The sequence below is a fragment of the Schistocerca nitens genome, chromosome 6 (assembly GCF_023898315.1).
Source record: "Schistocerca nitens isolate TAMUIC-IGC-003100 chromosome 6, iqSchNite1.1, whole genome shotgun sequence".
Taxonomy (NCBI): domain Eukaryota; kingdom Metazoa; phylum Arthropoda; class Insecta; order Orthoptera; family Acrididae; genus Schistocerca; species Schistocerca nitens.
The window spans coordinates 208,346,735-208,364,018 of record NC_064619.1 but is presented as its reverse complement, the minus strand read 5'-3'; the positions used below and the strand labels follow the sequence as shown (position 1 = coordinate 208,364,018).

General features: G+C 36.4%; 1 protein-coding gene across 3 annotated transcripts in view; it reads left to right on the top strand.

The window, feature by feature from the left end:
- Nucleotides 1-17,284, top strand: part of LOC126262906 (V-type proton ATPase 116 kDa subunit a 1-like) — a 253,157-nt gene that overhangs the window by 105,014 nt on the left and 130,859 nt on the right. For all 3 annotated transcript variants that reach the window (XM_049959811.1, XM_049959812.1, XM_049959810.1), the window contains exons 4-7: nucleotides 3,841-4,058; nucleotides 10,107-10,233; nucleotides 11,452-11,628; nucleotides 17,041-17,253. In XM_049959811.1, coding sequence (XP_049815768.1) covers nucleotides 3,841-4,058; nucleotides 10,107-10,233; nucleotides 11,452-11,628; nucleotides 17,041-17,253 — 735 coding nt within the window. The remainder of the gene's footprint in view (nucleotides 1-3,840; nucleotides 4,059-10,106; nucleotides 10,234-11,451; nucleotides 11,629-17,040; nucleotides 17,254-17,284) is intronic.

The following is a 17,284-nucleotide window of genomic DNA, read 5'->3' as shown; positions in this document are numbered from 1 at the left end:
GCACAGAATGATATGTGGAGAAATGCCTTGGGCATTGTTTTCAGAATGAACATATTGCTATGGTAACTTAGTCAGTAAGAGTATTGCCCACAAAAGGCAAGGTTCTGGATTTAGTAGTAGCAGAAAAAAGTGGAACAATCACACTTGATCTTATATCACTCCTGACATCAGTATTATATTTTTCCATTTCTGATATCATGTCATTAGTAATAAACATACAATAGTTTCACAAAATATCCAATTTTTATTCAGGCAGGAATTTATAAATCTTTATCATTTATTGTATAATTTTCCATTTACTTGCCACAATGCTGTAGTTAGTTCACATGTAAATACCAGTAATTTACTATATATACAAACTAAGTGAAAGTGAAATTTTTGACGAGCAAAAACTTGTTTCTTTCTAATCAATTTAGCTCATTTCAAAGTCCTCAGTCTTGTCTTTTCATCAACTATTTTACTTTTTCCAATCAACTTTATATTTGAAAAGTTATACGTATTCAAAATTCTTATGCTCTAGGCTACAAGGACAGGGGAGGACACATGTACTGTGCACAAGCGTCACACATGCTTACAACAGCTAAGCAAACCCGCCATTGCAGAATATTGTGTTGACACCAGTCATCCTGTGGAATATAATGAGGAGATTTTTGCATGCACTTCCAGCTATTGAGATAGTGTTATGAAGGAAGCAGTTGAAATTAAATTAGCAAATAGTCTTTAAATATGTCTGCTTGTGTCTGTATATGTGTGGATGGATATGTGTGTGTGTGTGTGTGAGTGTATACCCGTGCTTTTTTCCCCCTAAGGTAAGTCTTTCCGCTCCCGGGATTGGAATGACTCCTTACCCTCTCCCTTAAAACCCACATCCTTCCGTCTTTCCCTCTCCTTCCCTCTTTCCTGATGAGGCAACAGTTTGTTGCGAAAGCTTGAATTTTGCGTGTATGTTTGTGTTTGTTTGTGTGTCTATCGACGTGCCAGCTTTCGTTTGGTAAGTCACATCACCTTTGTTTATATATATATATATATATATATATATATATATATATATATATATATATATATATATATATATAACAACAAAGATGATGTGACTTACCAAATGAAAGTGCTGGCAGGTCGACAGACACGCAAACATACACACAAAATTCAAGCTTTCGCAACAAACTGTTGCCTCATCAGGAAAGAGGGAAGGAGAGGGAAAGACGAAAGGATGTGGGTTTTAAGGGAGAGGGTAAGGAGTCATTCCAATCCCGGGAGCGGAAAGACTTACCTTAGGGGGAAAAAAGGACGGGTATACACTTCCTACGTGGAATGTTTCCCTCTATATATATATATATATATATATATATATATATATATATATATATATATATATATATATAGAGAGAGAGAGAGAGAGAGAGAGAGAGGGAAACATTCCACGTGGGAAAAATATATCTAAAAACAAAGATGATGTGACTTACCGAACGAAAGTGCTGGCAGGTCGATAGACACACAAACAAACACAAACATACACACGAAATTCAAGCTTTCACAACAAACTGTTGCTTCTTCAGGAAAGAGGGAAGGAGAGGGAAAGATGAAGGATGTGGGTTTTAAGGGAGAGGGTAAGGAGTCATTCCAATCCCGGAAGCGGAAAGACTTACCTTGGGGGAAAAAAGGACAGGTATACACTCGCACACACACACATATCCATCCGCCAGGAGTCATTCCAATCCCGGGAGCGGAAAGACTTACCTTAGGGGGAAAAAAGGACAGGTATACACTCGCACACACACACATATCCATCTGCACATACACAGACACAAGCAGACATTTGTAAATATACATATATATAATACGTGTGTGTGTGTTTATCTTTCTGGAGTTCCTCTGCAAACTGAAATTTTAAATTCCCTTGCACAGCACTTACTCGCTATAGTTTTGCCTTGAAAATGGAAGGGCGTGCTCCTGTAGAAATATTGGTGGTTGTCGACAGCATCAACCAGCTGCAATCCCATAAGTTATTTGAACATTATATACACTGTAAGAAACTCAGGTCTCACACTGTTAACTCTTTTTGTTAAAGGTGGAAAGGCCATAAACAAGTACGGCTTGGAAGGCATACCTCTTGCATTTACTAATGCTTAAGCTGATTATAACAGTATTTGCTGTTAGCTTTTGATAGCCTTGTGTTGTTTGCATTATTAATTGTAGCTGCTCTATGGATGAAAATCCCCACTCTTGCCTCATCACATACTATTCAAAGTACAATTTTGCATGCATTACAGGTCCTGAGTCACTGCAGCTTTTGTAAAGGCAATCTACACTCAAAACTAACAGTGAGATACTCCAGTTTGTTTGAGAACTTAACCTGTATTACAGAATGGTCCCCCGGGCAGTATAATCCAACCAAAGCCTAGTTCATGCAGTGTCGTGACTCCAGCCATTTAGTAACAGACCCATAGAGTAAACACTTGTGAACCAAGTCCAAATGGCAAACACACTCACACTGTATCCATGTATGGTAAAATTAAAACTGGCTCAGACTGGCCCTGATTTGGCATATATACAGGTCTAGGCCATGGTATACATCATGGACCTGGGTGGAGATCATCCTGCCGATCCAGGTTGAATGGCATCTGGACTTGTTGGTGCACAGCAGGGAGTCCACTCAGAAAGAAGATGCTGCAGTGGCGACATGTGGGTGTGGTGTGTCTAAGTGTGTGCAGTGAAGGCAGCTATAAAGCCACTCCGCTGGGCTGTGGCCTTCATTTGGGGGTGACCCTATAAATTGTTAGAAAGCCGCAGAGGGCATTAGGTGCATTGTTAGACAACCTTTCCTTTGCTGTTGGATCTTGAAGCTCCAAACAAAACATTCCACATGAATGTTGGAGGACGGGTGAAAGGGCATGATACAAAAGTATTGAAGCTTGTTATGAGCACAAAATTATTTGAAGTCATAGGAAGTGAATGCTGTCCTGTTATCTGAAACCAAAGTGCATGGGGTGGCTTCAGTCACAAATGTGGCACATCTAGGAGTATGTTTGCTGAGCAACATAAAGTGGAATGGTTACATAAAATTAGTTAGAGGAAAGGCAGATCTCAGAATGATACTCAAGAAGAATCTTAAGGAGATTTTACTCATCCACAAGAGAGATAGCTTACAAAACCATTGATGAATGATTCTCCAATATTTATAAGTGTACATATAATGATAGAAAAGAAATGACACTCCTTGAATGACTAATGCAATATTCCTCATCCTGTATTAGTGCATGACTTTTACGTAAATCTTGAACTCTGTCCTTCAAATGTGATAAATTTTTTTAAAAATTGACCACCTCAGTGGTAGTGGGCAAGCAGTTAACTCTCTATGTACTCTTTGTGATGCACCGTGAGGCAAGAACTGTGCACCTCAAAGGCAGCTTAAAGCAAAATCACATGCAGGTTGTTTTGTGCAGCGGAAGGAACAAATGCAGAAGTGTGTGGATTCAAATGGGTGCTGATTTGAAGGTGACCACTATTAACTGAAGATATTTGGCAAGTAGGCCTACGGCTATTTGCAGCATCATTCATTTGTTTTGTGTCAAACCTCGTACATTTCCTGGCAAAGTGGAAATGACACATCTGTAGTAAACTGCTTGACCACTGCCACTGAGCTGAATGATTTTTGTGAATCTTGTCACAGCACAGGTCACTGATCAAGGTCAAGAAACAGTCATGTAATAATGTAACATGACAAGTAGCATATTAGTAGTGTGAGCAGTGTTGTTTCTTTTTTGTTTTGAAGTCCAGGTGATTGTAAGAAATGTGCTGAACAAGTTTCTCTACAGTTTTGTCTTCTGTTCCTTTCAGGCAAAATTTGAGCAGACGGAGAATGAATTACGGGAACTGAGTCAGAATGCAGTGAACCTGAAGCAGAACTTCCTGGAATTGACAGAACTGAAGAATGTGCTGGATAAGGCAGAGGGATTTTTTAAGAATTTGGAAGTTGCAAATGCCTCTGACCTGCAGACAAGGGCACTCATGCAGGATGAGGCTGACAGTGGGAACCCTGATAAGGGTAGCCTGGGGTAAACTTCTAATACAGTTTAAGATTTTCCTAAACTTTATATCAGCTGAAATTGAATTAAAATTTACAATTGACTTAACAATAAATATTCGTATTTAATCTAATGATAATTGTGTTGTGTTGCTTCCCTGGATCTGGACACATAGGATTTGAAAGATATTTTTTCATCGATATTTGGCAAACAGTGAGGGAGGAGCAAGGGAGAGGTAGATGGGTAGTTTGATGTGATGGAACACTGATTCTGATTATCAAAGTGGATGCCAATGCCCTTGTTCAAGTTCCTATCTCTCTACAGTATCATATCCATTTACCATTAATTAATTCATTGTTTCCCCTGTGTCCCTTGATGGATAAGACTGAGTAGTGTGGAACAAATCAAGTTATATTAACAAAGTGAAATCAGTATTGCAAACTGCACTAGTAGTTAACTATTGTTGTCAAGGATGTTGGTAATCTGACTGGTATGGAGAGGAGTGGAAGCATTAAACTATCAAGTTTCACTGCCTCCTTTCTCTTAATTTACACAACAATCAATAGCAACACACATGTTATAGTACTACTAGGTCAGGGATAACAATAGGTCCAATTCAGACCAGGACACTTCTCCACTATTGATTGAAGTTGACAACTCAACTAATTTCCTGCAGGAACTGCCGGTATGGTTATAGACAACTAATGAGAAGTAAGAAAACATACTATGTACTTTATGCCAAGACTGAAAGTTTGTGAATGTTGAATATTAAAACAGCTGGGGGTTGTGGTTGGGTTATGATATGAAGGATTAATTAAGCAAATGGAAATAAATTTTGCAGCATCTGTCACACATTTCTGCCTTTTTTGTTGGTTACCTTTGTTAGGTTGGGACATGAATAGACACCTTCATTGCACTGCTACAAAATACATAATTTACTTCTTATTGTCTCTCCGTTGACAGACTACCTTTCAGTAACGTTATACTTTATACTTCACATTGAACTCTACCATCATTGCTCTTCAAAACATGTATGTAACAAAATGGTCTTTGTTCATAGCTACACCACAATTGCACACAAAGCAGTCATCCATACACTTTTAATAATTTTTGATGTAGTCCACTGTCTAGTGGAAGATGAGAAATATTTAGCTACCAATGGCAGATAAACAGAAACTGTCTAGCACAGCTGAGCAGGAAGTAACTTTTTTCCAGAGTGATAATCTTCTTTTAATTTGCTTGTTTAAATTCAGCTGGCTTAAGCATGAACAGCATTAACAAGTGTAGTGACAGTTCATTGTTAGTACAGTATACAGATTAAGTTTATGTGACTTCCTTGTCATTCGTTAATGTACTTCTTCATTCATTCCACAGCCCTTATCATTCTCCTTCTTAACAAGATCTACAGAACTCTGTGAATGAATAAATAGAATGCTTCATTAACTGCATTCACTTGTTTTAGACTATGCTGACATGACAGAAATGTGACACACACATTTGAAATGTTCATTTAGACAGCTAGCATTGAATTTGCAACTGATGATATGTGTGCATGTTAATGCAACATCTATGGAAAAAGTCTGTAGAAGCAGACGATAGAAACTCCATGTAGGAATATCAATAATGTAGGAAAAGACAGATTGATACTTACCATAAAGACAACATGCTAAGTTGCAGACAGGCACAATTAAAAGATATTTACATAAACATGTTACAGTGTGTTCTAGAAGCAGACTAATGTTTGTTGTTTCATGGTTAGAAGATAAGTGGCACCTGTGTACTGTTCAGTTGATTACATGTTTCTGTCATGGCTAGATGAATTTTCTTTGTGTTTCTGTTACTTTTCTTTGTTGGACATTGTGAAAAGGAATGAACCTGACTGTTGACATTGAGTTACTAATTGATGAAGTAGCAAAAAGGCCAGCATTTTGGAACATAGCATCAGAACTGCATAAAAATAAAATTTTGAGATGGTGAGCTTGAGAAGAAGTGGTGTTGATCTTCTGTGAGGAAAATGACTCAACAAAAAAGTATAAGTAAGAAAAGCTTTATCGATAGTAAGTATATTTTTGTTCATGCCATATGGTCTACATTTTCAAGTCTACTTTCATTAACAAAACAGTTGGTGAATTTAGCCGAAACATTATCCACTGATGAAATGGGTCATCCAGTGTGGGTAGCATCTATTATTGTGAAACTGCCTTCTAAGACATCTTTGTGATTAAAGCTATCTTTCATTCCAACATAGTTGTGAAGTACGGTACCAGTAATCGCTTTTACAATGTGTTTGGCGCAATCCACACTGACATCTCGTGGTCAATAATAGTATTGTCCACTTATTACATACCTTACCAAAAGTACACCCAACATAGCTATATGTTCCAGTTAGGCAATAGATAAATACCTTCTTTCATATATCAGCTGCTTTCTATGTAGGGTCTCATTAAATTTTCAATCAACCCAAATGCTTCATCACCTACAATCATGTAAGGAAGTGCTACATTGTGGTTTTCTGTTAAAGATCTTTGTTTTGGCACATCGTAAGATTTTTCCAGTGAGTTTTTCATATAGAATGGAATCTCTGCAAATTCTGGAGTCACTGTCTTTTTCGTAAATGTGAATACCTAGCCCGATAAAGTGATAGCCAATCAAATAACAGCAACAGCACTAGACGAGAATACGTTTATAAGCGTAAGAATCTCAGTGTTCTGTATTTTGTATTCTGGCATGTTTACTGTTGAGAGAGCTGATGTAATGACGAACTATTGCATACTGTTCAATTGCTTGAGGTACTTCAGTCAGTTTTTCTTCATACAGTTTTATTTTATTTAGTCCTTCAAATCCTACATGTATAGGATATATACAAGGATATTGGACATGGTTAGGTATTTACAAGATAAAATACAGTTTGTATTTCAATCCTAAGGACTAGATATTGAAGTAATTTAGCAAATATTCAAACATACAACAACATTACAGGCAACATACAAAGTAGAATATTCATATCTTATTTTTGTTGTTTGGCTTTTATGTATTCTGTCAGACTGTAAAAGCAATGATCAATTAAATATGCCTTTGCTTCAGCCTTAAAACTACAGAGTTTACCTGCTGATTTAATGTGGTTAGGTAGATTATTGAAAATCTTTATCCCAGTATGTAGTGTGCCTTTTTGACACAATGATGTTCTCACCTGTTTCATATGAAGGTCAGATTTTTGCCTTGTATTGTGTGCATGTATATCTTCATTTTTTAATAAGATATCTGGGTGTCTATCAATATATTGTTTGATGAAAACTGATGTTTCGTAGACAAAATGCAAGGAAGAGGAAGAACTGACAGTTTTTTGAATATGGGTCTGCATGATTTCGTATTGTTTACCCCTTCAATAATTCTTAATATTCTCTTTTGCATCCTGAAAAGCTTAATATTTGTTGTTGCATTGCCCCAGAAGATTATGCCATATTTAATTACAGAATGCACATAGGAGTAGTATACATTTAACAGGCTGGCTTTGCTGCAACAAGTTTTTAAGATCCGTATCATGTAACAGGTTTTGATTAGTTTTCTTTGCAAATATTCAATGTGTACTTCCCATTTTGTGTTGTTATGGAGCCAGAGTCCCAGAAATTTTGTGCTGTCAACACTTTCAAGAACTCTGTCCCTAAGTTCTATTTCTATGTTTGGGTGGTGTCTTCCTTTTACATTATAGAAGTTCAGTGCTACTGTCTTTTCTTTATTTATAATTAGCTTGTTATAGCTGAACCACTGTTCTACACTGTTCATTGTTTGGATAGCGGAGTCTTTTAGTTTTTCTTCTGTTTTACCACTAATAAGGAAGCTTGTATCATCTGCAAATTGGAGGGTAGTTTGGCAATACTTGTTGTACATAAGATCATTGACATAAAGGAGAAACAGAATGGGTCCTAATACTGATCCTTGAGGTACACCATATTTCACATTTTCATATCCTGAATAGTAGTAGCTGATTTTGTTATGGTCAGTATATTGCACTTCAACCACCTGTTTGTGACCACACAGGTATGTCTTGAGCCACTCATTGGATATACCTCTAATTCCTAATTGGTCAAGCTTCTGCAGTAGGGCGTTATGGTCAATGACATCAAAAGCTTTAGATAAATCAAGACATATGCCTGTCACAAACTCACTTGCATCCAGTTTAGTATAGATTTCATTAAGAAATTCAAATATTGCACTTTCAGTTGAATAGCCTTTCCTGAAGCCATGCTGTGAAGGAGAGAGAATTTTATTTTTATTTAGGAAATCAGACAATCTCTTATAAAAGATTTTTTCTAAAAGTTTTGAAAATACAGGCAGTAGGGCTATTGGTCTATAATTTGAAACACATTCTGGATTTCCTTTTTTGAACAGTGGTTTCAGTTTTGCTGTTTTTAAGCATGAAGGGAAGGTTCCTGATGCCAGTGAGCTGTTGCACAAGTGTGTCAAGGGTTCAGCTAAGGCAAGACAGCATTTTTTAATAATTGCATCTGGTATTCCATCAATTCCACATGAGTACCGTTTTCAAGGTTTTTATAACTGATAAAATTTCTTCGGTATTTGTGGGTGAAAGGAACAAAGATGTAGACACATTTCTCACACTATTGGATGATGGAGGTGATATTTTGTTGTGTTCTTCCAGTCCACTCACCAACTGTTCACTTATGTATGCAAAATATTTGTTGAAGGTCCCTGCAATTTCTGTTGGGCAAGAAATCTTTTGTCCTTCAAAACATAAGTTCATATTTTTATATTGTTTAGCTTCACTTGTTTGATTTTTTATAACTTCCCATATAGCTTTAGATTTGTTTTTTGAATTTTCAATGTATTTGTCATTTGCCATTGTTTTGGCTTTCCTTACAACATTTTTGAGGATTCTTCAAGTACAAATGAAATTCATGAGACATGTTTTGTGTCTTTGCTATATTGTGTAATCTTCTTTTCTCTGCACAAGAGATTTTAATACCTGTTGTTATCCATTTTTTCTTTTTGAAGTTAGGTTGACATTTTTGTTTTTTTAAAGGAAATGCAGCTTCAAAGTATGACATGAAGATTTCCATGAATTTTTCAAACTTTTTGTTAGTATTTCCACAAGTATACACTTCATACCAAGTTTCTTCACTTAGTCTCTGTATAAAAAAGTTTATTTGTTTGTTAGTGAATTTTCTTGGCATGATAGTGTCCTTTAATTTCATCCAGCTAACTTTGCATGCTTCACTAATTATTCCAGATATGGTCGATCTTTCACTTGTGCCTAATTAGTGTAGCTCCAACACTGAATAAGCACTTGCAAGATGTGTGAAACTGAAACAGACTGCAAGAAAGTAGCCTTAGTGACTAAAGCACTGTACTGCTTGTTATCTGAACTCTTGAAATTCAATCATACATTAAATGTGTGAATGTGCTTTACATCTGGACTTTGGTTTATACTATAGGAAATAGATCATTTTCACAGTCATTTTTGTTTGTTAGCAATAATCACTATTAACTTGACTGTCAGTATCAATTCAGACATTTTTTGTATTATATATTGCATTACTGTTGGTATGAGTCAGTAAAAAAGTAAAGTTTCCCAATTATTTAGTGGTATAAAGACAAGGTCTCAGTAAATATAGGCTAAGCAAATAAAGATGTTACCTTCTTTCAGTGGAGTTTAAAAGCATCAGTATTAGTTGTCAGTGCAAAAATCTGAAGAATAGTTCGTGGTTTTCAATATGGTGATCAATAGCTGTACACATTTTGTGCACTGGTGCTCAAGGGATCATGAAAGTTGTTGTGATAGAAATCAACCATTTTTTTCACAGCTGCTATGGTGGTATCTTTGTCATAAATATATTGTTCACACAACATATTTTCATTTGTCTAATGGGGCAGATGGTTAAAGAAGACATGTGATAAATTATCAGTGAAACCCACAAACCGGTGTAGCAAAGAAGGATAATTTTATACCACCTGCTCATTTTTTTAAAAAATTATGTGCTCATACATTATTTTATATGTAGATGTTATGGCATTTCAAGCTGACTGAAAGTTTTGAGGGGTTTTGTTTTTTCTGATTCATAGATTTGTTGCTGGAGTTGTACCTAAAGCGAAGGTTCCAGGATTTGAGAGAATGCTATGGAGAATATCACATGGAAATGTGTTCTTGCGACAGGCTGACTTAGAAGAACCCTTAGAAGAGCCAAAGACAGTAAGTTTAACTGACTAGTATGTTTTGTTTCAAACTGAATTGAACAGAAATTTGTAGTTGTAGTGAATCAAAAATACTATTGAATCAAAAGTGTATTTGATATAAATGTTAAAATTATCATCAAATCTTAGATTTAATTTTTAATTACCAAGGAAAATGTTGTTTCTATCTAACACCAAATGAACTACTTAAAATCAATGCTTATTAACAACATCTATGATACTGACTGACGTGTTTCACATTTCCTTTGAATTTGTTTAACTATACAATAAAACTGAGCTGTGCTGCACAGTTGAAAAAAAAGTAATACTGCAGTCCACAGTAAATTTAATGATTTATGTGTTACATCATGTGTGTAAATATTACACATCAATGTAATAATTTTTGCTTTTCAGAATTTTAAATCATGAACCTGTACTGCAAGTGTACAATTCAGTACCTTTTATTTCACAGCAGAATATTCTCATTCTGTTCATATACAATTATTGCTCAGTAATGACCCTGGGGTTGAATTATTCTTTTTCTTTCCCTTGTAAATGAAGGCTATACCATTATACACTCTACTCTTATTACCAACAATTTTCACCAGTTGGGTGTTAGATATTCAGCAAAATAAATTAAAAAGATTGATATATATACCAGTGTACAGTAGTTTCAGACAGAGCCAAAAGGCACTATAATCAATGATGACAAAAATTTTAATTTTCTGAATTAATCCGCCCAAAATTACTTCATTATATACTACAGAAGAGACGATGTTCCAGTTACAAGACAAGAGACCTTCTGTAGATTATCATGTTACATCTGAAAAAAATGTGTTACATAATTAAGAGCAAGGAAGAACAATGTATTACAGCTTCTGATTTTTTTGAAAGAAAAGAGGAAGATTAGGCTTTAATGTCCACACGATAGAAGGTCATCAGAGGTGGAGCATAAGCTTGGATTATTTCAAGGATGGGGAAGGAAATCACCCATGCCCTTTCAAAGGAACCATCCAAGCATTTGCCTAGAGTGATTTAGGGAAATCATGGAAAACTCAAATCAGGAGGTCTGGATGCTGGTTTCAACCATCATTCTCCCAAATACGAGTCCAGTGTGCTAACCACTGTGCCACTTTGCTTGTTTTGATTGCACCTTTTATTTCTCTAATACTTAGAGTACATAACTTGCATACTTATTTTAATCATGAACTGTTGAAGTGTAATGGTTTTCTTACAGGGCAACATGGTACAGAAGACAGTGTTTGTGGCATTCTTTCAAGGTGAACAGTTGAAACTCCGGGTGAAAAAAGTGTGTACAGGTTTCCATGCAGCACTGTACTCATGTCCAACTGCTGCTGAAGAGCGTGCTGATATGTTATCTGGTGTCCGCACCCGCCTTCAAGACCTAACAGTTGTAAGTATCCTTGCTTATTAAAAATAGCTGAACAAATATGGAAAACAAATTTAAAGGTACAGTTGAATATCAATACTTCCAGAATTTTACAAATTTGATTCATTAGGATATGCAGAAAATTGCCAGTGCAGAGTATTTTCCATAACTTGTCCAAAATATTTATCTTACTCCCTGTATTATTTCCCCTCTCTGTAATCAATTTTGTTGATTCTCTTTTATAATTTTAATTTTAGATAAGTAAAACATGAATAAAAAAGGAAACATGAAAACTATTAAAATTATATGAAAAATTTTGTAAATTCCACAGCAGACTTTAACACTATTTTTGGGAAGCAAAGAAAATGAAAAAAACTTTCATGAAAATTAATTTAAAACTTTAAAGTCAACAAATGGACTGAAATCTCCATTCCTTATGCAGAAGATTAATCATGGGAACTATTCCTCACTATTTTGTAAATTGTATAACCTTGGCTTCAGCTTGGGGGTTTTCAGCGATTTAAAAAAATTCTAGGAAACAGATAAGTAAGAGATGGCATAACATGAAATATGAACATTGTTTTTGACTGGTAATGGGAAACACCTCTACAAATAGTCTAACAAGTACCACTACTTCCACTGTTGGACAACACTCCATAGAACTAGAAACTAGTGAAAGGAATTTCAGTATGTAAAATATGTAATATTTTTATTTTCTTTTGAAAAGAGAAAGGTAGAATGATGTTTACAACTCTAACAATACAAAAGAGGAGTGTAATAAATTTATTACTACATATTATGAACAGCACATCCTGACAGGTGTGAACATTACTGGACTTCCAGTTTAATAAGTCATGGTTGCAAAATACTAACACTAATTATTTACAAAAGAATGAAAAACTGGTAGAAGCTGACCTTGGGGTCAAATTAGTCTCAAGTGGATAAATCCAATTATCCCAGTTCTTGAAATTTTTATTTCTCCATATTGATCACTGGAATTAAAGAACAGTTGCCAGTTTGGGTGAATAATACCACAATCAAATCTGAGAGCTATTTTAATTTACCACTATGTATTTGACTGGTACAGTTTGTATCTTGATGTAGTAATTTTAGCAAAGTGCTCAGGTACACAGATTATATTTTCTCACCTAATATGGTAACTTTTCATCAGTTCCTGCAATCGAGACTGAGAAATAAAAAGCTTAGAAGTGAATATATCTGTCTTCTATACTTATAGTTTTTGATTAAATAGTTATTGTAGATTAGAAGAAATAATTTAGAATAAATTGCTTCAGTTTAGATTTTAAATTTTATTTCTCATTGGTCAAGACAGTTTTGTGATATTGGACAAATGATAGAGCTTTTTGTAGAAGCCTGTAGAATGCCTTTCTAATTCGCTTATAGCTTTAGTCATAAGCAATCATTCTTCCTGCTAGTGCTGAAACATATATCTTCTTGAAAGGAAACCTTCTAGCTAACTGTGACTGACTCCAAAAATTACCACTTATTACTATCACTGATGAGTGGAAATATGCAACATAGTGTGACTGGTTAAGATAATTTTTTGGTTTTAATTTTATGTGTGGCTACACTGCTTATCTGAAGGTATTATGAGAAAAAAGTGTAGACTGTGTAAGACTTCCTTGTTTAATTCTTTCATGTATATCGTGGATTTATCTAAAACCCAAAATAACAGTCAGTTTGTAGTGGAATTTTAATTTTCACACATCCAATTCAATGCATGGATGCAAGATAAAATGCTTTTCTGTCACTCCACAGGGTATTTCCAGCATGTGATTGGACCAAAGACCTCACCATTATTGATAATAACAAAACTATTAATTGTTTAATTGAAGACTTAACCTATAATGTCATGTCTGTCCATTGCTCTCTGTCCAGGCTACATGAGAGTGCATATTTGATAACTGAAAAGACAAGAATGGCCATAGGTTCAAGCAGCTTGTGCCCTCTGTCTTAAATAGAAAGTTGTGTCTTGGGTTTGTTAGCATTCACTGTTTGATTATTAGCAATTTCATGTGGTAAGTGTCCTGTAATCTTGTCTGTGACAGTGTGCTGATTCAGTTTAATGTATAAAAATTACTCATCTCCAATCTTGCTCAACATATCCACAGTACACTAATTCCGGACTTACTTGGCCCAAACCAAGGTACCATAATTGTCATCTTGAACCATTAAAGATTGCTCCAGCAGCTCATGTATGTATCATTCTTATTGTTTGCAGATTTACTGGTTGCTGCATTGGTAAAGGCATAATTAAAATGATAATAATGTCAACCCTGCCAAATATTGCAGTTTTTTGTAGTGGTAATGGGTTTCAGAAGCTCTGTTGACGTTGTTATCATGTTGGGTCTAGAAACTGAGAGGTTGTGGGGTTGAGTCCGACCAGACTGAAAATTTTCAGTCTGTCTTTAATCTAGCCTTCACCTTTCGACAGTATGAGTATTTATGGGGAACACCACGTGGTTCAGTTTCCATGCTTAACTGCAGGCTCTCCTTTATTGGCTGGATAACTGTGATGTATTAGGGACATGCAAGTTGCAGAAGTAATATCCAGTTGCAAGATTTTCACTCATTTATTGAGTGACATGAAATTATTATTTACTGAAACAGTGTTTAATTTTCAGATTTGTAGCTTACTTTGACAAAAACGTAACATCAAAGAATACCATTTGTAAAAACATCTTGCATGTATGAATAGTTTTCAAAAATATTTTGACTGTGCCATTTATCCCACATGTAGGCCAGGGCCCTTAACCATTTAGAGCACTTGCATTGCTTGCATTACAGATGGTTTATATTGGAATGATGAAACATTTTGTAATGGCTACAGATCTGCAAGTGAACCAGACAATTAGCTATATTCATGCAGAAAATTTAGCTGAATTCATCAGCTAGCTTAAGTGTGTTTGACCAAACACACACACACACACACACACACACTCACTCACTCACACTCAAAATCACATTTTATATTTTTGGGAGTGAATATAAGTGAATAGTTAATATTTATTAACTCAAAGATTCCATCAACTAAAAACCCCTGCCTCTTCAGTTAGAAGCACTTAATTAGTAGCTGCCCCCTGCAAAGTAATGTGTAAATGAACTGAGTTTTTGAAGTAATTTGAAGATACTTTATTCTCCTGTTCCTTTAAACTGCAAAAGAAGGCACTGAGGATAACAGGCAGCATGGTGCCCAGACCTCATTGTAGAGCCTGCATCAGAACACTAAAGATTATGCCTCTGTCATCACTGTATACCATGCAGTTTGTAATGCATATCAGGGTGAACTACTGTAGATTCCAGGTGTATGGCAAATGTCGTAAGTAAAATACCAGGAACAAAGGTGGCATGGTATCACTCCATTATAAATATAAGGGTGGGGGTGGGGGGGGGGGGGGGGGGGAACAGAAGCACTCTGTAAACAATTTATCTAAACTTTTCAGTGTAATAAAGTCAATTTATCAGGGAGCAACCAGATTAGCAGTTTGGAAGAAATTTATCAGGGAGCTACCAGATTAGCAATTTGGAAGAAACATTGAAGAAATTTTTAAATGAGACAAGAAAATTTAGGTATTGTAACATATTTGTTATTCAAGAGCATCCATTTGATAGTTTGTTGGGGGAGGTGAGGTGCAAGCCTGGGAAGTACGGAGTATTTTTAATATTTTGGAAGACAACTGGGGATTTAGAAGTACCAAAAAGAGTTCCAGTTCTGACCCTGTTAAAAATTTCTTGAAGGAAAAACGCGTCACTACAGTATATTGTTTCCCTTTCCCTGAGAGCTAGGGGTGGCAACGGGATCAAGGCCCCCCCCCTCCCCCCCCTCTCCCCCTGTCTTTGCCACCGGTAATGGGCACCCTTGTTATTATTTTATTATTAGTATTGGGAAGTGATGATACGAGGGCTATCCACAAAGTACATTATGTTTTCGTTTGTGTCCGTTAGGGGCAGGGCTAGCGCGGCCATCCTGCCGTGCTAGTGAGAGGTTCGTGCTGTACTCTGTTGAGTTACTGTGACAGTTTGAAATGTCAGTGTTAACTGAAAATGCCGCGAAGTGTGAAGTGCGTGCTGTAATAAGGTTTCTGACTGCAAAAAACTGTACACTGATAGAAATCTATCGGCAGCTTTGTGAAGTGTATGGGGACAACATAATCACTGAAGGTGGAGTGCGTCAATGGGTCATAAAATTTAAAAATGGCCGAACTAACGTTCACGATGAAGAGCGAAGTGGAAGACCCAGCATAGTGACTGCCGAACTTGTCGAAAAAGTTGATGCCGCGGTCCATGAAAACCGTAGTTTCACAATAACGAAACTCTTTACGAGTTTTCCACAAATTTCATGAAGTTTGTTGCACAAAATCATTACCAAAAAGCTTGGCTACGACAAGTTTTGTGCAAGATGGATACCAAAAATCTTGACAGAGATTCACAAAAATCAGCGAATGGCTGCAGCGTTAACATTTTTGGACGCTTACGAGAAAGATGGCGACTCATTACTCGATCGCATTGTTACTGGTGACGAAACATGGGTTAAGCATGTGAACTGCGAGACAAAATTGCAGTCAATGCAGTGGGGGCACACAAATTCCCCCCAAAAACCCAAGAAATGCATGCAGACAATGTCGGCAAGGAAGGTGATGGCGACTGTCTTTTGGGACAGAAAAGGTGTGATTTTTGTGGATTTCCTGGAAAGAGGCACTACAATAAACTCTCAAAGGTATTGCCAAACTCTGCACAACCTCAGAAGAGCAATACAAAACAAGCGCAGGGGGAAGTTGGGCTCAAAGATCTTGCTGATTCACGACAACGCCCGGGCCCACATGGCAAATGCCACTTGTGAAGTTCTCGAATCTTTTAAGTGGGAGTTGTTTCCTCATCTGCCGTACAGTCCCGACCTGGCACCGAGCAACTTCCACTTATTCCCAGCAATGAAGAAGTGATTGGCTATGCAGCATTTTGATGACGACGCACAGCTTCAAGAAGAGGTAACCAAGTGGTTGAAGGTGCAGGCGGCCGAATTTTACGATGAAGGAATTTCCAAGCTCGTCCATCGCTACGATAAGTGCCTTAATTTAAATGGCAACTATGTAGAAAAGTAGTATTTAAGTGTGGCTTTCATCTGTATATAATTAAAAAAAATTCCAATACTTTATTTATTTTTAATTCCAAAATGTAATGTACTTTGTGGATAGCCCTCGTATATCACTGAACAGTAACATGACACATACCTTATTTTAATGTTGTGATTATTAATATCAGTAATATGGTGACATATGTAGTGCCACAACGATAACTAATTTGTTGTGTGTGTATGTATGTGTACTGTAACTGTATTGATGCTTGCAATGCCACAGGTCCCTACAATAATATAATTCAGTTCAGTTCAATGCAATCCAAATCATTTACTCTTCACAGGTTCTAAATCAAACTAAAGATCACAGGCAGAGGGTACTACAGTCTGTTGCTAAAGAGCTGAACAGATGGATAATGATGGTACGCAAGATGAAGGCTATTTACCATACTCTCAATGGTTTCAATATGGATGTCACAAGCAGATGCCTTATTGCAGAGTGCTGGGTGCCTGTGAATGACCTACCAAGGATGACTCAAGCACTGCAAGATGGTGGGGTAAGTGCAGAAAAATTTAAATTCAATACAT